We start from the raw sequence: 26456 nt of genomic DNA, 5'->3' as shown, positions 1-26456 counted from the left end.
ACTGGGTGAGTTGCAATCAATAAACGGAAAACAGACGTTACACAAAGGACGGCGAGGAAGCGTTCGTCTAAAATGACATTTCTCTCTCCGGTGGATGAAAATGAGCGAGGCTGTACATGCCGCAGGCCTCTAAGGGAAAGCCAATTAAACAGGAGTGTGGTGTATTTGTAAATCTAACTCTGCTCACAAGGTCTTTCTCTCCTCTCTGTTGCTTCACAGAGAATTTGACTCCCGAGAGGCCTTTCAGATGCAATTAGACGTCTAACACAGCCCTCACACAGGACAAATCCCCTGGGCTGTCAATCAAACCCAGACCTCGGTGCGCCGCTATGTGTTGCCCCTCATTTGTTTGTCTGTTTTTATTAACCCGCTGCTGTGGGAGAGGAAACTGCAAGAGGCAGTAGGCAGAAGGAGAAGGAGCTGAAAACAAGCACCCCCCCCCCCCGCTCCTATTCACCGCTCTGTGAATCAGTGGTGGGTGTAATTCAATGCATTCGATAGAGCCGCTCCCGGTACTCCTCTGGGAGGAAAAACGAGGTGAGGAGAAGACGGTGAGGTGGTGTAGGGAGGGGGTGAGTTTGTCGGAAACTTGCCCTCCAATGAGACGGTGTTACACAACCAAATGTATGCAGACAGCAGTGAGCTCTGAGGGAAAACAGGCAGGAAGTTGTAATGTTAAAGGTCCAGCAGCTCAGTTGGCCGCAGACGCCAGTAACAGGTTAAACCGGCCGCGGTTAAATGAGGCTCAGGCAGGGACAGGCCTCTCAAGTTCTTTCACAGAAAATACTTATTTATTAATGGGACATGATCAGCTTTAATTAGGAAAAAAATAATGCATCAAACTGGAAGCAGCGTGTATTGTGATTTCCATGTGGCATTTTGAAAACAATTTGCATTTCCAATAATCAGAGGCTTGTCTGGACCATCACATCAAACACTCTTCATCAGCAACTGCACCAAAACATCTTTTTTTTTTTTTTCCCCCTTTTTTTCCAAGCGTTTTCCATAAGCTTCCCTTAAATGCCGTTCCTTAGATGCCACAAAAGAACGCTGAGGCTCAAAAGGTGCGAGGTCCGTGTGAAGCGCGGAATAGAAATGGGATCTGATCAAAAGCTCCTGCGCAGCTAACAAACAGGCCTGCAACACAAATGAGAATATGACTTCTAACCGCAGTCACTTTCTAAATCTCAACCTTATGTCTTCTGCAGACACCCCGACCACTTAATTCCTCAGCCTCGCAGCGACCATGAAATGAGATAGAGAGAGAGAGAGAGAGAAAAAAGAGTGATAACTAATGGATAAGCTTTTTTGTTGTCTGCTGCTGTCATACCTTTCTGCACAGTTGTCCTGGCAACGGAATACAGTCATTTTTTTGTAGTCAAAAAAGGAAACTCCTCTCAGAGCTCTTTTCTGAGTGTCATCAATGTAGCAGCCAATGTACTTAGCTGAAAAAGAGAGGAAAAATATAATAAGTCAGTGACACATATGAAAAATATATATATGTGTGTGTGTGTGCATGTGTATATGTATATGCACACACACACACACACACACACACACACACACATATATATATATATATAAATATATTCATAGGTTTCTGGCATGAGAATGCACTTCAGCTACAATAGAACAAAATCCTTCATCAGACGTGAATGTTACCCACAACTGTGCCTTCTCGCTGGGCTGCACGGTGTATTAACACAGCACATCAGCCAAACTGGGGCAGGATCTTTATTTATTTATAAAGACACATCCCCTTCTAGTGGCCTGTAACTGTAGTAGCAGTCATCTCGCTGCATTTTTCACAAGTGTGTGGAGGCAGGGCTCCGGTGAACCTCCCGTAGAGGCGTGCAGTGACCCTTCAGCCGCTTCTTACCTGTCATTTAAACAATTTTCTTCAGTAAAACCGGGCTACACAGACTCTCCCACCAAACCTCCCGCCATCTGTGCTGTGCCATTACCCCTCTGAGCCTTGGTTAATAGCTAAATGGGCAGAGCACAGAGCCCCTTGCATTACTTTAATTGTTATGATCTAAAGGCCTGCATTTGGACAGCATGTGGCGTTGTGCAATGGGCTGTAATCTTCCTCCTAACTATTGTTGAGCTGGGAAATAATCTGCTTTTCATAGAGAGAGAGAGGGGGATGCTGATTTAAACAAAGCTGCTGCTCTTTTTAATGGCGCGTTTCTGCTTAACGCTGACATGAGCACAAAGAATGAAAGCGCACACGCAACTGATATAATTCTTTTTGACGTGTATAACATCTGTATATGATAAATATCAGCCATGTTCAGCTATAGTCCTTCGCCAGCGTTCTTCTGTTTCCCCATCAGGCCAGCATATGTCTGTGCTATTCCGCCACACGGCTCCAGTGTTTTTATGTGCTGCAGCCTGAACTGTACACTGCATTGCTGTTCATAATTTTAATTCAGGGGCACGGAGAATCATTGCATTTGGATTAATTGGAGAGATGGAAAACTGTCTTAACCTGAGAGTAACAGGTTCTGAAGATGGTTAAGATCACAGATGTATCATCTATCATGCCACTCAGTGAGGTTTCACAAAAGGATGGGAGGAGGAGGAGGAGGAGAAGAAGGAGGCGGAGGAGGAGAAGGAGGAGGAGGAGGAGGAGGAGGAGGAGGAGGAGGAGGAAACCTCAATTGAGAAACCCTCATTTGATCAGCTTGAATGTACATAGTAAACATGACTGTTTTCCTTCCCTTGAGTCGGGTAAAAAAAAAAAAAAAATACCCCCACATTCTGCTAGTTAGAAAAACATTGTTCTTTTATATTCTACACTCTACTTCACAGCGGGGGACTCTGCTGTGAGTCAGAGATTTTGTAATAGAATAAATTATTTATTTTCTTTTGTGGCTGGACCTTCTCCGTGCTCGCAGATGTTGGGGTCTTTCCCGGAGAAGATTGTGTTATTATCGGGAGGGCATCCTCCACCGACTATTTTTTCAGAACACAGACACTTACAACACTTACACATGTAGTATGTTTCACATTTGTTTTAACTTCTTCTGCGTGTACAGTACTGTGAGAGCAGAGACCAGATTTATTGTGGAGCCGCAATAAAATCCCTGTGGTGTTTATGGCTATGTAGTGTTTATTTTAAGATTTCATTGATAAGAAACCAAACAACACGTTCTCATTTCCAGTAAAATAATCGCCCAGCTTCTCAGCAGGATCTGAACCATATGTTCATCTCTGCATTGTACAAAAAATGGAATCTATTTAACTATAATATATAGTTTTTGTATATATATTCATTTTCTGTAACCGCTTGTCTTCTGGAGGGTTGCGGGGGGGGGCTGGAGCCTATCTGTTATTGGGCGAGAAGCAGGGTACAGCCTGAAAAGGTCTCCAGTCTACTGGAGGCAGAAAACCCACGCAGACACAGGAAGAACATGCAACCTTCTCGCTGTTTTTTCTCCTCTGCATATCACTGATCAGTATTTCATATTTCAGTAACTACATTTATCTGACAGTTAAGATACTTTATAGATGTTACATTCTGATGTGCAGCAGATTAAACACAAGTACATCAAGAAGCCAAACCTCCCGCGGTTTCTACCACATAAAACGCTGCTCGCGCGTTAATTTAAACTAAGAATATTCTCTCTTTTGGCTTTGCTTGTATTTTGAACACATTCCTTTCACACTGTTTCGTGTCTGCTTAAGTGAAAGATCGGATGAGCCAGCCCCCCACTGTTGAAATGTGCAAATATGAGATGAGTTGTGAAGCGTAACCGAGGCACTAATGTGAAGCACATGCCACAGACAGAGGCAGGTTTCTCCACTTGTCCCTCTGGAGGGTAGTGGTGAGGGTAGATTCTGTGAAGTTGGGAGGATTGGCAGTGATACCTGCGGCCTCTTTGGATTCCCACAAAGGGGAGGACTGTTTTAAGTGTAAACACATTTCACGCTGCTTTACGTTCCAGTTGAAAAGTTTTCTACTTTTTAGTCTACTTGGCAACATTGGCGTGTTATTTATTCAGTATAACAGTATTAACAACCCATTGATAAAATAATCTTAAATGCATTTTGTTGATCCTACTTCAGTATTTGTACTTTAGTAAAGGATTTACTTTATTCCCTACTGTTTAATACAATGTTTATGGTGTACGGTTTATACATTTATACAGTGCTTGTGATCAGCTAATTTGTCAATGTTTCATTCATTAAATACGTTCGTGCAATTCAAGCTCAGAGACGGACAGAAACTCCTCGTCCTCTGCTGGTGTTTTGAGAAAGCGATGAGATAAGATGTCACATACGAGCGCGGAGTTTACATGTAAACGGGCCGTGTTGTTTATAAAGGGACAGATAGAACTGTAAATCTTTTTAGGTGCCGTCGTGCTATATCGGCCGAAGCGCTCCAGAACATGTGACCCAACGCAGCACAAAGCGGAGCCGCAGCCGAGGCACAGACGGTGAGATCCTTGAAGGATTTACACTGAGAGAAGACAGGGGGCTTAAATCATAATCATCATCTCACTCCACGCTTAAGAGATTCCCCACATGACCAATTACAGCTAGGAATGTTGAGTCATTAAGATGCTTCAGTTTGTAATCAGAGATTTCTTTGGATCACATTCACATTAGCATGAAGTGGGACAAAAGCTGTGTGTTTGCTTGCCAGTGGATTTGCATCATGAATCATGCTTGTATTGGAAAGTGTCACATTTGTGTAACTGCTGAGTATTCTCGCTTCTTTTCTGTCTGTTCTCGGTAAATTCTGCACACTGAATATTAATGCGTATTTTTAAACACTGCAAATATTTGTGCTTATAAAGGCAGTAAGTTTCAACCACTGAGGACAAAAAAAAAAAAACGTGGGTAAAGACCAAATTAGGCTCTAATGGTCGCTTTGGAAAACTACCAAGCTGAAAAAAAAACACCACTACAATAGCAAAGCATGCAGCCATGGTTAACCCACCTCTTCCATCGTCCATGTCTTTGGCATTGCGTCCTTTAAGGGCACGGTTCCAGTTGCTGGTGTAGTCTCCCCCTCGGCGAAGCGTCTCCTGGCCCTCCTTTCCGGCCTTTTTCATCCAAGGAGGCCCATACCTCCGGCCAGACCTGCGCGTCTCCTTAAACACTCGACTCATGATGCCGAGCACCCTGGTGTCTGACGATGACGTCCGGCTGCCCATCTCCGAAGCGACAACAGAGTCCCGGCCGCCCCGGGCTCCGGGGCCGCTGTCCCCCGCGAAGCCAGCGTGCAGGAAGACGAGGCTGCCCGCGGTCAGGTAGAGCAGGATGAGGGAGAAGAATCGGACGGGCTTCCTGCGAAAGTAGCGCTGTATCTTCAGCAGAGGCTTGGCCATGCTGGCTCCCTCTGCCACTCGGACGCGCTCTCCCAGAGATGAAAACTCATAAAGCAGAAGAATCAACAGCAGCTCTCCCTGCTCGGCCCTGGTCAAGTCAAAGCAAGTCAAAGCGTTTCAGTCCTGCAAGTCCATCCAAACAATAACCTGACGTTTCCCTCATGTATGAATCTTCAGTCTCACGAGGACTGGACCCTTTGCACCGGCGGTCTCTGCAGCTCCGCGGCTCACTGCGTCCACGTGAGCGTCTCCCTGCGTCCCCGCTGACAGTCCAGCCCTGACAGCTGGCTCCGGGGCCAAGGCATGAAAGGTGAGCGGCTCCGAGTGAAAGATGATCGCTCAACGCCGCTTTCCCCCCTCCCCGGTTATCAGCCTACAGAGATGGCACACCAGCACCGCAGTGGCACTTTCTCCCACGCTTTGCAGAAGTAAGAGGGTTTTATTTACCAGCTGAACCGAGATCCTTGCGGCTTTGTGCAGCCGGCTATTCACCGAGACAATCTGGGAGAGAGAGGGCGTGACTCACCATCTGCAGCAAAGACACACACAGGGAAAAGGGAGAATGAGCACACACCTGAGCAAGCTTTTCACAAAAGGAGAAATAACGTGAGCAGGCTGCTAGAGGAAACAGATTTCAAACTCGACAAACTTTAAAAACACCCGGGGCACATCACAGAAGCTGCGCATTTAATGATCCATATGTGACATGATCACACTGTTGTTTCATGGGATTCATCTTTCTTGTGACTGGCAAGTGAAACTGTCTTTGATCTTCTGTCAAATGCACAAACGGAAATGCATTATGGAAGGAACTCAAGCACAGAAAATCAATTAACGGGATTAAAAGCAATACAGCCTCTATTGTTAATAATGCACAACTCTCATATGGACTCAATAAAGGCCAGATTTCTGCATTATCTTTTATTAGTGAAGGCTAAAGGGGAAAAAACCCTGCAGTAATTCATAGAGATCTTTGAGGTCTAATTTGTTTGGGAACTGGAGGAAATTAAAAACATTATTCTAGATGATCTAAGGTGACAGAATAAAGAGAAAACATCTGTTTAAGGAGGTTAATATGCTCATCCATCTAATCTATAGCATAATAGATGTCTATCTTTTTTTGTTTTTTTAGGCGTACTGATTACTGCATTGCTTGGGATGGCTGAATACCGACTTCCCAGATTCTCTGCAGCCTCCTCAAAGGAGTCTCTGTTCTGGGACGAGCCGGGAGGCTACAATTGGAAGGTGTAACGCAACACTCCTCAAGGTCAGGGAAATTTCGAGAGCATTCGAGGGGATACTCGTCCTTGTGGCTTTCTGTCTGCCCCGGGACAAATCTGCAGAACACTTGTCACCCGAAACCTCAATGGCTCGGCAGAACCCCTTCGCCTGTCCGTGCCTATACTTTTTCCCCTTCGGCTGTGTGAGAAGAGTCTGGGACCCTCAAGGAGAAAAGGATCAGATTCTGCTCATGTGCATCCGGACACGAAGACAATACTCACCCTGTCTTACTTCTCCATTCTGTCCTGTCACTTATAAATAGCCGCAAGCATCAATATCTTTACCCTTGTCTTTGTCTGCTTCTTAATTATTCAGTGTTTTGTTAATTTTACATCAGATCTCTTTGACAGAGTCCTCTAAGTTATGAATGGGGAGTGATGCAGTAAGGTTAATAAAAAACACAGGAAATCGTATTAGTGAGGTTCAACACGAGGACAGTAGGGACATAAACAAGACCGCTTCACACGCGTAGTAACCGCGGTGGTTAGAGAGAATAATTTGACATTTGCAAATATGAACCGATGCTAAATATAAAGTCAAGACATTTCCACTTGGCTTACCGCAAACAAAAAACAAACAAATCTAATTTTAAAAAACTCACTCATCATCACTGTACAACGATCAGCCACTACATTAAAACCACCGACAGGAGAAGTGAACAACATTTAAACCATCTTGTGACAGTTCAGTCCTCTGCTGGGAAACTCTTGGACCTGACATTAATGTGGATGTTATTTAGACATGTAGCACCCACCTAGACCAGACCAGGCACCCCCTACCCCATAGCAATGTTGATGGTGGCAGTCATCCCCAGACGGGACACAAACGCACACATACAAAACATGTATGTCAACAAGATGTTGACCTGGCCTCCAAATTCACTAGATCCCAAACTGATCAAGTATCTGTGGGATGATCCCCAGAGGCCCCTCCCCTCAACCCACTAACAACATCCTGTTGCCAGACACAGGGTCACAACTGTTTTGGAGGAACAAGTGAGACCTACACAATATTAGGAAGGTGGTCATGATGTTATGTTCGGCGTATTTCACCGTAAATTCTAAAATTTAGTCCTAATGCTAAACTAAGCTAATCAGGTGCTGGCAGTAGTTTCATATTTCAGGCACAGAGACATGTTCACATTCAACAGTCAATATAACCAACCTACTCCTGCTTCCACCATTCGTGTCTGAAATGTTAACAAATTTCTGTGATCTCTTCATTCCCATGAACAGCCTCGGTTCTATATGAGTACAGTTACACAGTATGAGAATCCCTCCATTTCTCAACAGCTGTATAAACAACACTGAGAAGTGACTCCTACACTCTAACCATGACGATCCTTCAGTCCCGCCTGCGTTTTTTGCTTCTCTTCAATGGACAAAAGATTGTACAGACGAAGTGGACTGCATTTTTTTTTCTTTTACCGACAAGTTAAACAGAGTGATGTTATACAGGGTTAAACAGAAAAATAAAACTGCTTGTTTAAACATGCTTCCCATTCCTTAGACCGCACTGCAGAGGAGAACAGCATCCTGAAAATGTGCAGTGTTCCTCATTGGAATTAAGGTCTTAAGGGATCACGAGCAAAGGTGCACAGAGGAGTATTGTTTTAGGGCTGCGCGTGCAAACGGCGTACTCGGGCCGCCGGAGCTAAAAAAGCAGCAAAGTGGCTCTGCTGTGAAAGCACACTGAGTGGGTTTATGAGAGTGAGCAGATGGAGAAAATGGCATAAGGATACATGAGACACTTTATCGTTCTGCCACACATGAATGCGACGGGGACGTATGCAGGTTAATTACTGGCAGCCCCGCGACACTGCACTTATAGACTGATACTGTATATAGCAAGTAGTGTTTACCTTATTCACCAGATTAGTGCAGTGTGTTAAGCCGCCTTTCTTCACTACTAATCAAGCTGAAGCTCATACGAGCGTAAATAATGTAGAAGGTATTTATTATTAAACCAAACTGAAGTTTGACCTGATAATCTGGGATCACCAAAGCGGTAACGATCCATCTTGAAGGGAACATGCCCCGAAACTAAATTCAATCAACATTTAATTAAGGAGTCCGATATGCCAAGAGGAAAAGTCAAAGGATCATTATTTGGAATAACGGTCCCGTCGAAATGAAATCACAATCCAGATATTCACTTTCAGTCAGGGGAGAGTGACCAGCGAACATCACGGTCACTAGAACAAAAAGTTCTGCTGCTGAAATCACCTATGTGAGATCCCCATATATACCTCTGTTCTCCTAGGAGCCGCCACATTATTATAATTCAGAAATATAAACAATACTAATGGTAAAGAATAAAAGTAAAAAAATACAGGCAGATGCAGAGGAACCAGAGCAGACAAAAGATAGGGGGCACTGTAGAGGTGTTTATTACAAATCACGGATGGCACTGAAGTGGAGTGGACACGAACTCACTGACTGACCATTAATTCACATTCATATCAAATGAGCCGGCAAATATTTAATCGGAGCGGATTTAGGAGAGGAAACATCAAAGTTAATCTGTGCTAAGGAGGCAGGCGGCCAGCTCCGATTGTGCTCCAGGCAAATGGCTGCGCAACAGTCAATGCATAAATATTCTTCATCTCTGTCCTGGGACTCATTTACCAGTAAGACGGTTGAGTAAGAATGACCTGCGGTGAACTCTCAGCCAACACGGACGAGTGGTGGGTTCAAACAGGCTACTCTAACCTTGAACATAGCCATGGCACGGCTCAGATAGAAACAGTAACAGGCCTCTAGCAGTTTGATTACGTGATATTTTCTCTGTCTCGAAGGAAAGACACGACCGAGAAACAGATAAAATGCTAAAATGGAAACGAACACATGTTTCTGATACATTTTTTATCTCCAATCAAAACGGGATTTGCTCTCTGAAGGACCTGGATTTGTAGGAGGTGGATATGTTGTCATGACAGAGGCTGATAAACTTCAGTTGTGTTACTTGGTCCTGCAGATGTAATCAATTTCCATTCCCTCGCCTGTCGATTGCCAAGAGGCATTCTTTTCATTCAAGTGTGGGTGAAGCTTCTTGACTGCCAAACATCTGAATCTCCAGTGCAAATCGCACCAGCTGTATTAAATTAGCTGTGAGATCCTCCCACACTTTTAAATTTGGTTCTCATGCTGCGTTTTCACAGCAGTTAGACAAATAGAGGAAAATAACTGTATGGCGAAATGTCAGCGGGGTTATGTTTTGATCCTGGCGTGATGAAAAAAACCCTCATGGTCACCGACAATGGGCTTCTAGAAGGACGAAGCATTGTTGAAGTGGTCAGTAGCAACAGCAGCAGGAAGAGGAGCTTATCGGGAGCTTTGATGCCAGCGTTAGTGGGTGAGGAAACCAATGGAGTTTTCTGTCATTGTCCTCCATTTCCTTGTTTGCACAACGTTGAGCCCCATCCTGTAAAAGTGCAGTACTCTGGGATGTCTTTCGGCTCTGGACCGGCAGAAGGGTTAACAGTGTTAGCCGAAGCAGCCCTGACCCTCCCCTCACCCTGCAGCCTGTCTTTCCGCTCTCCTGGTGTGTTTGGCCTGTCGGTGCGCATTAGCCATGTTTGTCAAATCAAATCAAACTAAAGATCACATTCCTCCCCCGGTAATAATGTGGAGCATGCCGCCGCTCAAGTTGACCAAGACTGTTTTTTGACGTCATCTGCGTGAAAAGTTGACAGATGCCTCAACGCGAATCGGCTTTTGAAAGTTAACTGGTGACACTAAAAACAAACCGTTTTCCTGCTCAGACTCGTGCGGCTCCCTCTCATTGCAGATGGCAACCCTTAGGAGGGCATGACCCCTGAAAACTGGAGTGCGAACATGGCTGTCTCCAATAACAACCGGACCACAGTGCCAAAGCAGTGTCATCCGTTAAGTGTTTGGCACAAGCCGCAGCGGTATGCGCTACAGTTCGGGCTTCACATTTTCATGTCAGCCATTTTAATTTGACTTGTGTTTGACCTCACTGTGTACCCACGTTATTGATTGGCTTGATGCCCGGTGCACTTAATTACTGGGGCCATTCAATATGCTTGCATGAATCTCTGTACAGTGACAAATCACATGGAGCTGGGGCACAGTTCTAAAGTCCTGACATGTTTTTATCTGGAAACCACCATTGTACCATTAGTTACAGCTCCACCTCCTGACACCTAAAAGTGCTACTTCACATACCCTGTGATAAGGTTTCTAAATATAGTGTCCCTCTATGCGTGGTACGATTTGTTATTCCTTTATCAGTGGGCTGATACTAGAACCTCTGTCTCTCACGATATCTTTAAAATGTGGACTGAACATACGATGAAACTAAATAAATATCTGCTGCTACGACTGTGAATAAGCTGCACATTGGTCGCTGAGAAGTTAACCATGCAAGATGTTAATGCCTTATGTAAAGTTTCGGAGCTTTTGTCTCCCCCCTTCTCTCGATGAGAGCAATTACAATACATGCTTACATGTCCAAATCTCTTCTTTAAGTGCTCACCAACGAGGAGAAATCACACCGATGGTAATCCGTGTTTGTTCTCAAAGTCACTCTCTTTTTAGACCGTAATCCTTCCTCTGAACATCGAGCTTCTTTTTCTTTTATCTGGGGCATCAGAAACACTTCTTCACTGCTTCCTTGGCTCCTATTTCATTCTGCCTTATCGCCTCTCATTTCCCCACCGTGGGCTCTGTGGACTACACGCTACTCATTCACTTTCGCTACAGTCGCTCCCCTCCTCAGCTCCAGTTAATGGTAGCTGAAGTGAAATGCGTTGCCAGAGTACGAGTGTTGCAACAGACACCAGATTTGAAACTCTGATAAGCAGCAGACCAGGGTGATCAATACGATTGATTGGTGTCCTTCAAATTACCAGCGTGGCCCCAGCAACAGAGCTGTGCAAATGCGCATGATGCAATTAAAGTGCACTATAACAACCAAATTTGTTTGGGCTTGAACTGAAAAGAAATTAAAATTTTGTGCGTTGTGCAAACACGGCTACCAATATGTCTCTATGGATCATGTTGTTGCTCAACACAGATTTCAGTATTAAGTTAATCTGGTGTCATCGTGACATTTAGAGCGCACAGTTTATTTTTTAGCATATCAAAAATAGATCATGCCAATCAAAAGGAGGGGCTGTTTTTAGCCAAACGGCTGAGGTCACACTGCACGCTACACGAAAAAGCTACTACACAGAAAGATTTAAGATCCTGTCTGACAGAAAAGATTTCTCATGTGTTCCGCGGCGGTGGGTTTGCATGTCATCCTTTTAAGTTTAATTTTGAAACGGGGCACTTACCGAAGAGATGAATACATGCTCTTTGCTACTGTCATGAAATGATTGCTGTATTTAGCCCCGTTGGTTGCACCCTCCCAGAGCCTAATTACAAATTCCACTGCATTTGGCACAGGAGAGTTCAGACAGACCAATGACGGGAAGAGTTTTCAAAGCACACCACGTGAAGCTCAAAAATTAAGCCCAGGATGGCAGGGAAAAAACTCATTGTAATCCTGATAATACTTAATGGTCCATTAAGCTCAGTGGTGACCTTTTATTCTGAAAGAGAAGAGGTAAATTAAAGGGTCTAAAAATAATGTAATCCTCTTCTTTGACTGGTGCACGGTAGCGTTAATCTGCAGAGTTGTAATCGAGTGAATGATGATCACGAACATTTCCACTAGTGATAAGCAAGTGACACAGTCAGAAAGGAAATGGAAGTGACAGAATAATATCTCCTTTGTGACTGTGGACACAGAGCAGCCGAGTTCAATTAGCCGTGGGTAAAAAGACGAGAAAATGGACAAATCGTTTAAATAAGCGCTAATTCTCCTGTAACTCTGAAAGAACGGGGAAGACGATGAAATGAAAAAGAAGCCTTTTGCTATTTTTGGTGTGAGGAATCCTTAGATCCTTTTCATTGCCAACAGAAAGACAGTCCTGGCATTAATGATGTTTCACAAAGCTTCGGAACAGAGAGAAATATCCCAGATTCCTGCTGTTTCAGTTTCTGACCCACCCTCAATAGCTGCTGCACCCAGATCCCAGATGGCCACATGGATGGACATTTGAGAAACAATCAGTTGAAACAGTCCTCTCTAATGGCTTCATAAAAGGAGTAATTATTCTGCAGCGGGGAGACGCTGTCAACGGGAGATCAAATGATGTCTTCCACTATCCAGCCTTAACAAAGCTCTGCATTCAGGCCTTACGGGGTATTTGTATGATTTTTTTAAGAGGGAAAAAAGGTTTTTCCTCCTTCTCTTCTCACACCTCTACTAAGCACAGAGGATCTCTCAGCTTTAATTAAAAGTGGATTTTCCCAGCTTTGTTCTGCTGCGAAGCTCATTCCTCTCTGCTTGAATAGACTTAAGAGGGGATTGTATAGTGTTTCAACAAATGAAGAGTGTTGGAGGGGGTATATGGAAATGACTGGACCATTACTGTATGGAAATTGCGACAATTTTGAACAGTTAATCTAAAAGCGCCACACAGGCAAACATGTCTTCGCTGCTTGCAGCTAAGAAATATAGTTATTTATTAACTGAGAACGAGGCACTTTGTTTTTCCATGTTGGGCCGCGAGGAAGCAAGGATTTCACTAAGTGTTCCCGGCAGCAGTGAAGAGTGGCGTTCGGCTGAGTCGTCACTCAGAGTCGTCAGTTTTGATATTCATCTTCTTCTGTTTACTGTTTGTGAGCTTAAAGCGATGAGACAGAAAACACAGTCAGGGGACCTGGTATCGTCAATAATGAGAGCATCTTCCGTATACAGTCAACATTACGACCCTGGTTTCCTATAGAATATATGTCTGTATAGTTTTTCTAATTACATTTGGAGAGGAAATGTAATTGTTGCCCAGATTACGCCCTCTGCTTCCGCGCAGAGCTGCATTATATAACAGTACCGTGAGTTGGTGAGAGCTGGTCAGGGTTTATGAAGGGTATGTAAAAGTTAGGACCTCAGAGGTTTGTATACTGATTTTTAATTTAAATATTATGCTAATTATCTGTAGGGGTAAACAGAAGTAAGCAGAGTATATACTGAACTTGATTTTGTTAATTGTAAATGCTTGCTCATGTTGCTACATGTCTGGTGGGTGTGTAGGTAAGCAGCTGGCTGCTAACATCATATGAGATGATCTGTTTACATGCCATTGCCTCCAGGTAGCCACAAACTCTACAAAAACAGATGTAATCCACAGAAATAAGAGCAGCATCCACTATTCCAATATTACTCATTGACAGAAGTGAAGGTTTATTCCTCTGAATCCTGATGCACAAATATTTTAACAAGTTTCTGGCCAGAGGCAAAATCCCTAATCAAATAACAAACGCCTAAAGGAAGCAGCTTTTCTTAGCACTGATGAGAGCAGCACAGTTATTCTCAGAGGAAGATGTTGACACAACTGTCCTTATGTGGATCAAGGCTTGGTCGAGGCCGTTGGGCAGAGTAAGAGCGGAAAAACAGCAGAGTGCTTGTCGGTGCATCGAGAGGGCAGACAGACCCTCCACTGTAGGACACGTATTCAAGCTCCCGTGTCAAGGACTGCCCACCCTGCTGAAGTGTCATTAAGCAAGAGGCTGAATCCCCCAGGTCTGTTGTTCCACAGCACTTCATTCTCCAACAGTGAGAATATATATATATATATTGTATTCATCTTTTAAGAAATAAACAATGGGATGAGGAATTTCTTTGCTAAGGGCATTGAACTTAAACACACAATTGTGTTTGAAGTGACAGGTATTGACAAGATTTCACTTCCTTTGTTCTCTCCCTCGTCTCTGCTTCATTTGAGTAACCACAGTCTGGTCTCTGAGGTGGCTCCAGGGCATTTAAAATCATTTTTCGTCCAGAAACAAAAAAAAACATTGTTCTTTTATTGATTGTACTTTTATCGATTAATGTTGCGGTTTCCAACTCACAGATTAAGATCCTCAATTTTAATTTATACATTTCAGAGCTGCATAAGTCTACTCGATTTGAAGCTGGGGGGAAAAAAAGAGGATTAAAGAGGTTACTAAAGATGCTGTGTGGAGTATTACGGTTTATCTCGTCCACATGCTGGGATCACTTCAGCCAACACAAGGTCCCGAGACCACAAGCTGTACTCTCTGCACGGGGCGCAGCTAACAATAGGTATTAAGTAAAACAGTATTTTGTATTTCTCTCTACAAATTTAACTTCATGTGTGAAAGGGAGGTCTTATGTTTGCAAAATCGCACTTTGATAATACAGAAGTGATGAAGAGATATTGCACGGTGCACACTGTATTATCACACATCTGGTAACATTGTGTACTTTCATATTTAGTGGTGTTTTCTATATAATCTCCATATATGGAGATTACTGCTTTTTCTTCTTACTCTAATGCTCCTGTGTCACAATGAATCTCTCTGACAGGGGATTACTTTAGGTGCATCTTATCCCGTCTTGTCTTATTGTTATGGTTGAAATTAAATGTGACACAAAAACTCAAAATGGATATAGAGCGAATGAAAAAAACAGATTTTAAATTTAAATAAAGAAATAAAAGCACAAAACCTATTTAAGTACAAATGGCTATACTGTACATACTGGAATCCATTTGATTTAACTCACGTTTCAAGTGTTCATTTGGGTAAAAGCCACACTGAGATGCTGAAAATCTGCTCATGGAACGTTTATCTTTTGTTTTTATATTTTTAATTAGGTCACACTTTCCGATAATTCTAAAACTACTATGTTAAACCATTGCATTTAATAAAAGCTGAGTTCGTCAAGTATTGTCTCTGCATTTTAAGATTTACACTGTAGAGAATAATTTAGTCAAAACTTGACATGAATGTTATTTTTTTCTCTACCGCCTATACACACACATACAACCCACAGCAGGTCTCAAGTATTCGACACCTATGCTGCTGGTGTATATCTGGGAAATTATTACTAACAGACGCAATGGCAGCAGCAGCAAAGTCACTGCAACAGAACAAACTTCATCACGAAACAACATCTGTACTGTATTATTGCAAACTGGTGATGTCTGAATTTATTTTTCTTTATGAAAGAGCGAATACAAGGACATAGCATGATAACGGTCATCTGCCGCGTACGAGCCATTTAGTTGTTTTCGATGAGCTGTTCGGTGTGCACAATCACGCAGGGCAGCGAGACGGGTGCAGTGGTCTGGATGCATTCATCTGAGAAGCATGAAGCGTGGACGTACTTGTGTAGCAGGGTGCATGGAAGCTTTGCAAAATGTGTAGCGAACCATGAGCCTCATCAGCATCATGCAAATCTGCCAGTAAAGGTCGAGCAGCACCAGAGGCCTCCTGTCAACATATCCCTCCCAATTAAATATGAACACTGTTGGAGGCCCTGTTGCTCACATGTCCAACTTTAACTCAACTCTTGTTGTTGATAATGAGTTACTGATGTCCAGTGTTCGTCCCTAGAGCTGTGACATTTGCGAACAAACTGAATCCACTGACTGGCTCTTTAAAACGAACGATGGGAACCAAGTTGCATTTGCAAGCCGTTTTTGTTTTTTCCCCACATGATTTACTTGAGGTGGTTGGCGGCTCAAAAACACAAAATTAGTCCTCTTTTTGTGGAGACTACTACAACAACAACTACAAAACTGCTAACATGTCTCATCTCTCCCAGCGCAATTGAGAGTGGCAGCCATCCCAGTAACTCCCTCTAGTTATTTCTTACTTGTTTTATCATATTTGCTTTAAAATAATTATACCGTTCTGGCATTTTTACACTTTTATTTTGTAATCTTAAAATGCTCCCAATGAGCGTAAAATGTAAAAGAAATCCACCAGGTGTTGGAACTCATCAATATTCAATTCTCATATATTTATATATATAAGGCCAGAGACAGAGCAAGGCAGATCTTGTTGCTTTGTGACTATAAAAGATAGAGTCACAAGAAAAAGAATACTAATATTGAAGCTGAACATCAAGAGGGGGCTAAAGTTAGCTACCGTTAGCTGTCAGGTACATGTACTCAACAAAGTTAAAAGTTATTCTGCAAACAAAGCAGCTGCAACTTCCTAATTTAATGAATAACAATGAGGGACAAAATGTTGCAGCAGTTTTACAAGAAATCATGAATGAATTCTGACTAACATTATTATCCTGTCCCAATATTGGACTGTAAACAAGCGGACAGTCTACCAAGGTAAATGGACTTTAGGAATAAATTTTGTTTCATAGCACATATAGAACTGAATTTTATTTAACTACTGTTTTGACTTCTTATTTGTGACTCTGAATCTAAGTGCATTGACCAGTTTCGGTCGCGCTGCTCCTCCTTTATTTTCCCACCGCATGCGTCCAGGGGAGGAGGCGAGCGTCAAAAGTCAGGCTGGGGGACGCGGTGGGACTTGGGCGGGAGGTGGCGGAGTTTTTCCAAAAATTTACTAAATGCCGTGCAACATAAAGCCAGAAAGGTAACAGCTTTAAACTTTCTTTAATTATTATTATTGTTACATCTTGCACACACGGTGTTTTTGTATCCATGGTTACGGAATTCTTTATGGATAATAACGTTACTAGTGGAGGGTATACGAGGGATCAGCTGTTCGCGCTACGATTAAATGCAAGGAAACCGGTCAGACACTTACCTGAAGAGGTAAGACGGGAGCTGAAGGCTATGCGTTTGTCTGTGCTCCGTAGGTGGTCATAGGGACTGTGAACTCACTGGCCAACAAGACGGACGAAGTGGTTGGACTAGTGGCGAACGGTGGAGTCGGCAGGGAATCCAGTCTCGTGGCTGACGCCTAGCAACCCGATGCTAACGTGCGTTTACCGGGCTTCATCACAGTCAGCGCGAACAGAGACAACAAGGCAAGTGGAAAAATTAGTTCTCACACGCCATCGCTGTTTGTGTTTACATCCCCCCACGTGGCCTATGTTGCCTGTGACGTCATCCACACGCAGTAGCCAGAGTTGATGTAGAGATAGGACCGTGATGGCTAGCCGATGCCTGGAGACTTAAACCATGTAACTATGGACTCTAGACTGTCTGGTTTAGTCCAGTATGTGGATTGTCCTACCAGGGCAAATAAGACAATTGATCTAATGTGTGCAAACATGAAGGATAATTTCAAAGTTACCAGTCCTTGCCGAAGTGCAAAAAACTGCACTTCATCGAGTGGCCGCTTGAGGGTCGCATCTGTCGCTATGTGATGAAGCTACTGGACACTGAATTTCCCTCAGGATAAATAAAGTATCTATCTATCTAGGATCAAAATTTCAGAATAATTAAATTCTGAGTTTGATCCGAATTCTACCATCATTCCTCCCTGCGATTATTCAATGTATAAAATGAGTCACCCCCCATGCAGGCCTCTTAAAAAAAAAAAAAAATAAATAAAAATATCAAAGTGAGCCAGTCTTTTGAACGCCTCTATGAAAGAAACGGATCCACAAGATCTGGCTCCCTTCAAAGAGCCTTAAGTCCCATCAGCTCTATATGAAATAACAATACCGTGACTAAGCATGTTTTACCAGACAATAAATTGGCATGTTTAAATCTGTGTTGCTCGTCTTGCAAAGCCAAATAGTGTCTCAAACACATGTTATGATGATGTACTCGCTCTGGCGTTTGCCTACTTCTTTTTCTTTTGGAGCAATTTTGTAATACAGATTAATGTATATTAGTTATTTGTGCTGCAGGCATGCTTGTGTCTATTAAGGAGAATATTAATGTATCTTTTTTGTTTTATTTATGTATTTCAATACATCACATTTTATCTGGTAGTCTGCTTTATTTACAAAACACGCTGTTATCTCCTAATTTTCTGTTTTTTTCTGTAAAGGAAAAGGTTTCTCATAATGAAAAGGTTACATGCACTGAATATGTGTACACAGGAAAGCCCCGTATTATGCAATGAGATGTGCCAGCGTGCGTATATGTGTGCGTGTGCAGAGGCAGAAATGTGCAAAGTATCTGGGGATTTGGGGCGTCTGACAGCAGCCTGCCTGCGCTGGGCTGGCAGGAAGCTGTGCGCCTCGTTGCTGCAGCCTCCTAAGATGAATAAAATATGACGAGCGCACGCAGTAGCGCTTCACTGTTGCTCTGATGCAATGTGGAACAACATCTCTAAAGCAGAGGAAGAAAGAGGAGGACTTTGCGTGCGTGTGGGATGCAGAAACAGAAATCTCTGAAATTGCAACAGCGAGATGCTCAGTTATTTTCTTCTCCCAGCACGTGGTTGCGTTTATTGAAATAGTCTGTTCAACCCTAAAAAACATATTTTCTCACTTTCCTCTTCTCACCACGCAGATAGGTTTGGTCTTTTTTTTTGTGCTCAGGTTTTGAATTTCTTCCCCTGGAACTTAAAGGGACTCTGTCTTCAGTTAGAACGTACTTCCAAAGAAAACCTTTCACAGAGAGGTCTGTGGTTTTTCTTGAATTGCAGGGGCACCGTGTGCAGAAAATATTTTAGCGCTGAACCTTTCAGTGCTCTGAAGATAACAAACAAATAGTGCCCCACAAATCCACTCGACTAGGGTGGAGGCAGAAATCACAGAGAAGGCTCTATTAAACCTCGGAAAACAAGAAGCATTTTTAAATCTAAAACTGTTGAGATTAATTGACGCACTCTTTATGGTGCAGACCTGACAGAAAGAGACTGTAGGAGTCTGTCTAGTTATTCTGGGAGAGTGCTCAGCAGTGATTTACTGTAAAATAAATAGGTAAAGAACAAACATAAATATTAAACTTCAGGCTCTTTAAACTAATTTGATGCTAGTAACCGTCCAGAAATAACAGGCCCGACTGCAGCGAACTCCCACCAACTGGCGGCCGTCACAAGCTGCAAACTGAGGATGTGTAAACTACTCAAGCAAGTGCGAAGACATATCAAAGTTATGGATAAACAGCTGAAATTCACGTAATCATCAACAGTTCCAGGATGTTTCAAAAGGATTCACATGAGCACACACTGTGTTTTCTTAACGGTGAAATATTATCAGACCACTGCACGAAGGCATCTACTAAGGACTACACTTCAAAATAGGGCAAAAGCTCATGTTTCCAGCTCAGTCTCATGGTGTTAAAGTCGCCAGCTGACTGAGGAGAGGCCTGGGGTCAGTGAGCTGCCGCCGCCATTGCCTCCAAGTGGGAGCCATCCTGGCCTCTCGGCAACCTGGGAAAAACATCTGCACCGTCACCGTGAGAGCGGAGGCGATCACGGTTGACATGGCACGGCGATGGGCCCACGTCCGACCAGGCGTGCTTCATTTTCTGCGTTTGATAGTTCCCAACATCCCAGCCAACCTGAACAGTTGCCGTGACAGATGGAGAACATTAGCACCGCTCATGTGTGTGCTCTGCTCACTGCCAGATTCAGAAAAGTAGCTGATAAGGGGATAGACTCTGGGTGCTCTTTTACTCGCTGCTCTGATTTAATGGAACAACATGTGTAAGAATAATAAGCTCCTACTTTAGGTGTGTATAAATAGGCGCGGCTTGGTTACTGTTGCTTTCAGACGAAATCCCCAGTAGGTGCAATTACTGAGCGCAGAACTATCATGAGGAAGTGTTACTATTTACCCTTTAATGCCATGTTCCCCACAGGAAATAAGTAAAACTAGTTATCTGCTTAAAAGCATCTGCTATTCCTGCGGTGGATGCACAACAAAATAATACACACCTTGAATTTGGACCAGTAGTGCCTTTCACAGAAACCTGACAAATTACCCCAACGACTGTGACAGCCCAATTAGGGCCCGGCACGCTCAAAGGAGATCTGAAGTCAAAGATGACGCTGACTGCACAGGCTGACAGACCCAGAGGGGCCTCCTCTACTTCAGACTTTTTATCACGACGGGGCTCCCGCTACTGTATTGCGGCATTGTTGGGACAGGGCTCCTCAAAAAATATCCTGACATCCTCTTTAAAGCAAAAGTCTGCGTAATTCTTCGCCGAGCCGTCTGGCTGTGATTTCACAGATCGACTAACGCCGCTTGATGTTCTCCGAGCTGAGAAAACACCACGGGGTTCCTCATTAATATGGATGTAATATCTCCTCTATCGATCTAATAGAGCTTAAAAGAAGAGAATCCTTATGTTTGCTGTCATTAAATGGCGCCCCTAGGCCAGCATCCTTAACATCACCGGAAACAAATTATGCCTTGTTACCTCTACTGTCAAAATTTCATTTATTTTTTTTAATTTTTTTTACTCAAGATAACATACTTTAATGTTAGAAACTGAAATAACGTATTATGTGTAGAATATTACCCACAGATAAATATTTCTCAGAAGAAACACACAGACCATTGTCTGTCGTCCAGTTCCTAAAAGTGGAGTTGGAAAACTACAATTCTCTACTTGAAGGCACTCCTGTTGCCAGGCTGGACCTCTGTTGGTACAGCAAGACCAGAACACAGAGCCCAGCAGTTTAACACCAACAAAGGCCTTTTTGTGAAGCAGGGATCAAGTTGAAGAAAGAACAAGAGGGTCGGCTACTCGAGGTGAGCCATTACAGCGGTGATGTGTTAATCTCTATGACTGGCACCATCTCAAGGTCAGCCATGGACCACAGAAAAGTGTCTTTCTATATCACTCCTCTCAGCTTATCTTCTGCTGCGCCAGCGCTCTCTCTCTTTTTTTTTTTTGGCTGAATTTATTTTACACTCTGTTCCTTCACGACTTCACACATACCAATGTCAAAGCCTTCTTCCTCCTGTGAGAGGTTGGTGTCAGACAGGCAGCTGTGAGTCAGGCTTGATGGTGGCGAGGGCGAACAGAGAGTTTGGGTTTGTCTGAGGGGAGCCGGAGTTGATGCCACAGTTGGGGCCTTGACTGACCTCGTCAAGAAGTGCAAAGGTTGTGATAGTCCAACTTCAGGTTAAACGTCTTGGGAGAAGACAGTAGTTTTCTACATTGGATGAGTATATTGCTGGACTGTAAATTATATAAACAACTGGTTAATTAGAGACACGTGTACGCTGTTCAGCCAAAACATTATAACCACTGACAGGAGAAGAGAAAAACATTCACCATTTTTTGACAGTACAATTTTCTGATGGGAAACTTTTGGACCTGGCATTTGTGTGGATGTTACTTAGACATGTAGCACCCACCCAGACCAGACCAGGCACCCCCACCCCATAGCAATGACACAGACACACACACAAAAAAAACGATTTAGGAACTAAAAACAACATGAAGAGCAGCACAAGGCATTGACCTGGCCTCCAAATTCACTAGATCCCAAACTGATCAAGTATCTGTGGGATGATCCACAGAGGCCCCTCCCCTCAACCCACAGGACCCAAAGACCAGACACCACAGGACACCCTTAGAAGGCCCATGTCTGATGAGTCACAACTGTTTTGGAGGCACAAGGGAGACCTACACAATATTAGGAAGGTGGTCATAATGTTATGCCTTATCTGTGTGTTATTAAAGAAAAGCAAACAAAGACTCAGGGAATACATGTAGCAAATAAGATGGATACAAGTTTTCACAGCAAAGCAGAAAAGAAAATGAAGGACCACCATCAGTAAATGAAAGAGGTTGTTAATCTTTTTGCACAAAAACAAAGCCAGAACATTTGAGAAAACTCTGAATGCCATCGTAACACCTCAGTGATTATGTGTGTGCACCCAGGATATTTTCAAAAGAAGAATACACCAACTTTTTAAAAGAAAAACGCCAATGGAAACTCTCTCTGAACGGCCTTGCACTTGCGTGACAGGATATGTCGGTGGATGGACGACATCCAATCCCCGCACCAACATTTGCTCTCTGACAGACACACACACACACACACACACACACACACACCTCATATTAGCCTAGGCCAGATTAAACATGTACGCAGCGGGGCTCCTGTCTCTACAGAAAAGCCTGAACAGCAGGTCTGAGTACAGAAATATAATTGGCTTTTAGTAGATTATATCCAGTCATTGCTAACGGCATGTGAGCAGTCTGAAACTTTTTTTTGTTTTTTTTTTGGTCAGAGCAGAAAAATCAATACGACAACTGGAATTCATACAGTAGATTGTCTTGTATTTACTGTATTGGTGGCTGTGGGTTGTTGTTTTTTTATGTTGTTGGGGTTTTTTTTCAGCTGGTTCTGCCAACTTTTGCATCTACAGTCTGCACCTAATAAAGAAATCCTTCGACTTGAGTCACAGATTAGGTTTGGGGGTTTCCCAGCTTTGTCTGGTGCCTTCCAGTCTTTCTGTCTAGGCAGTCATTATCTGGATCCATGAAGAAGTCTGGTGTGGAAAATAATCCGACTATAAGCTGAAAATCTGGCTGAGATGCGCAACACAGTTTTAAAGATTATCCTCTTTCGAAAATCGTCCCTTCTTTCAAGGAAAACGCTATTAAATTATTATAGCAGAATATAATGGATGAAGACATTACCCTTTGTGTTTGGAGTTCACTTGAATAAAAGTAGAATATGATGCAACTCGGTGGGAAACCACTGTTCTGCTTTCGAACGTCAGACACTATAAACAGTCTGAAACTTTAAGTTTGGGGAAGACAGCAGGGTAGTTAATGCTCTGATGAGAGTCTTGACATATTTTCTTCGTGGTGATATATCATGATTGAGTGCACCGTCCACCCAACACACTGCACCACTGTCTGTTCACTGCAACGGCCACCACCGGCAGGCAGGCTGTAATTCCTGAAGCGATCTTCAAGCCCACGGCCGCTGGATCTGATCCGAGGCACGCCCTCGAGAGGTCACCGAGAGGATCGAGAGACTAATCTCTGGTGGAATTCAAAAGCCTCCTCAACGAGCCGTCGGCCTCCCAGCCGCTACACAAATGACTTCATATCTACCGTTTCTGGGTTGCCACTGCTACGCTTGAATGGGAAACTATGAAATTCAACGTCAGATCTACAAAAATATTTTTCTTTTAGGATTTAATCTTTACGTCACAGTCACTGAGACTGTGACTTTGATTATTCACCACATTAGCAGCAGCAGTAGTGGGGACTGCATCCTCTTTTTCATAAATAAGTCTACAGATATAAACTTCAGCTGCTGGCATGTTTCCCTGACGTCTGTTCACTTCTGCCTCCGGGAGAATCGAGCTCACGGCATGACACAGCCACTGTTAATAACAATAACATCTATGTGATCGTATCTTTTTAAACGAGCCTCTGCAGATTTCTGCACAAACAGCTGAAACCACATGAAAATGTGTCAGAAACTCGCGGCACTGTTTGGTTTCCAGCTGGAAAAAAAGAGAGGTTTTATTTTGCAGTGACGCTTATGACATGGATGGATCGATTTAGTCTGGTCCACATTCAGTGGCTTTGAAATGAGTGCCGTGCTCCCACTGCCATAACAGGAGGTCTGTCATGCCCTGTGTCTTTTTTATTTACTGTCATGACAAGTGCTGAAATAGCAGCAGAAGGAGCAATTAGTGCCATTCGTCAATTGATTTTAACAGCGCTGCGATCGATCTTAACAAACGCTGCGCTCTTCTTCCATTTCAACACTTCACAATGAGCAGTTGGCTTGATACAGTGATCTACGGTACACCAAGGTCATCAAGAACGGGGGGAGGGAGGATTTGAAGGCTGAACAATTTGCATGATTTCACTGAAGTAACGCAAAGTAACTTGGGACGTTATGTGTTTTCACAACTGAGAGTGAATAATTAATTAATCCCATTGTCACTTACGGCACGTTATATTCTTGAATATTTCTAACAAAAATGTCATTAATTTCCCTTTTATAATATAATATGTAATATTATGATAATATGTAATATTTTATCCGTGAAATTCAACATCAGATTTACAAAAACATTTTTCTTTCAGGATTTAATCTTTAGGTCACAGTCACTGAGGACTCCACATGCCACAATGAGCCATCTTAATTAAGTAGGTAGAACTAAATGTGTTCTTGTCAGAGTCACAAACACGATGCACACTCAGAAATATTCTTAAATCTGTTTCCTAAACCAAAGAGGTAAATGAGAGGGAGAGAATGCAGGTCAGGTTCTGCCGCTTCCCTGAGTGTGATTTAAAGCTCCGGTTAGAAATTAGCAGGAGGGCTCTAATGGAATTCCAGCATCTTCACACTTCGGGGGAAAATGATGAGGGCGCAGTCTGTGGGCCACCAGAACTGCACCTGGTTACACTAATGCTTCTATTTATTTATTTATTTATTTATTTATTTTACTGGGCATTGAATGTGATAATTGACTAAACTAGAGCTGAGAGGCCTGGATATCCACCACACAAAGATAAAAAAAAATTGTAAAATGCAGATCTAAACTAAATGAGGTTTATGAGGTTTTTTATAACTGTCTTTATATAGTCAAGTTGTAGCTTCTTTTTTCATTTCCAATTGCCAGTGACCAATAAATGGTGGAAAAATTAATTTATTTCTTTCTTTTTTTTGTCTAATTCACTGCCTATAGACCATAACTCCTGGTGTTACAGCAGCTGTGAGACCATCAGGACTTTTATAACACAAATCTAACCAGCAGCTGTTCAGTTTCACATGACTTATTCTGGGCAGCAGCGCTAAACATGTCCTTATTCTATTTCTATAATAGGAGGTAATATGTCTTCAACTTACCTCAAACATGCGTCAGGATGAGGTTTTAGTGGATGGTTCACAGGACGCAACTCGCCTGATGATATTCGTCTCTCAGGCTCGGGCATGATGTTTCATCTCCACGATAACTGAGGCAAACATGAACAGCACCGTGTTCTCTCAGAAAGCTGCCGTCGCTGCTTTCAGCCGCAGATAACTAACGTTAGTTTGTCAATCCCATTAGCTCGCACAGCCTTGGTGCGGTTCAATAATCTGCCGGAGCCTACTGTTCCGCAGATAAACCGCTACGCGCTTCTAGCTTTCCACCGGAGAAGAAGAGGGGAGTAATGTTAATGGCCTTCCAGGCTCTCCAGTCTACACAAGCCCCGCTGACATGGTCCCGTCTCCGTTTCAATCCCTCCAGTCATCTGCTCGGGTCAGAGCGCGGCTGCGGTGCGTGCGGTGGGTCGACCTGTCGTTTCTGTCGCCTGTCCGATGAGGAGGAAGACTCTTGGACGCTGCGGAGAGGCAGCGCCGCACCGTGCGCCCTGCGCTCCCAAACGGACCAACAGCACTGCCTGCTGTACTTAAAGAGACACAGCAGAGCAGAGCATGCAGAGGCGCATTTTGTGTATGCACCCAGCTCTGCGCTCTGCTTTCTGGGCCACACAGGTGAGATGACACGCTGCCCGCTGATAGGTCGAACCTTAAAAGTGATTTTTGTGTGAGGAACTAAATTAAAATCCGAATGAGACGTAAGGGCCTTGCACATGCGAGCATTTTGATCCATCTATCTATCAAAACATAATCTCACAATTTTCTCTCTTCTGAGACATACTGGAACTGCAACATTTGATTAATACAGACTATTTTTGCGAGGTCTGCACTCTGATTTTAATCCTAAATGCACAGGCCCTCTCAAACCCACCTCCAGATGCTCAGCCATGTGTGTCCGTGCTCACGCAGGATTTCTAGTCAGGTCTGGGCTCATCATCCGTTCTGTTTTAACCGGAAACCTTCTTGCGTGTAAACTGTACCCTTCAATCACTTTTATCGCTCTGTTCCTGACAGTCGCTGTTGTTAAATCAATGGCTTGGAGCAATTGCGTTGCACCGATCTTTAGGGGCATGTGCACAAACAGATCTACGTGCAAGTTGGTACACACACGACATCACACAGATGGTACACAGGGAGTTTCTGATATGTAAGGAAAAAATTCTCAGTGAAAAGACGTTGTGGGTTTGTTGTACCTGTGAGTTTACCCAGAGTCTGTGTAGTCCCTGCCAGATTCAATACCTGCTATCTGGGTAAGCCACTCTGC

General features: G+C 43.3%; 1 protein-coding gene across 3 annotated transcripts in view; it reads right to left on the bottom strand.

Moving 5' to 3' along the window:
- The window catches only part of wscd2 (WSC domain containing 2), a 37426-nt gene extending 11712 nt beyond the window's left edge, over nt 1-25714 (bottom strand). Inside the window, exons 1-3 of one of the 3 annotated variants that reach the window (XM_047591919.1) lie at nt 25178-25714; nt 4949-5868; nt 1331-1445 (exon numbers count right to left, since the gene is read on the bottom strand). In XM_047591919.1, coding sequence (XP_047447875.1) covers nt 1331-1445; nt 4949-5339 — 506 coding nt within the window. In that variant the 5' untranslated portion in view covers nt 5340-5868; nt 25178-25714. Of the gene's footprint in view, nt 1-1330; nt 1446-4948; nt 5869-11091; nt 11298-25177 lie in introns of those variants that run through there. The other 2 variants (XM_047591920.1, XM_047591921.1) reach the window with 2 other exon arrangements.
- Nucleotides 25715-26456: the final 742 nt, after the last annotated feature.

Source organism: Mugil cephalus, chromosome 8, assembly GCF_022458985.1.
Source record: "Mugil cephalus isolate CIBA_MC_2020 chromosome 8, CIBA_Mcephalus_1.1, whole genome shotgun sequence".
NCBI lineage: Eukaryota > Metazoa > Chordata > Actinopteri > Mugiliformes > Mugilidae > Mugil > Mugil cephalus.
The sequence above is the reverse complement of the archived record's forward strand: the minus strand, read 5'-3'. Positions and strand labels throughout refer to the sequence as shown.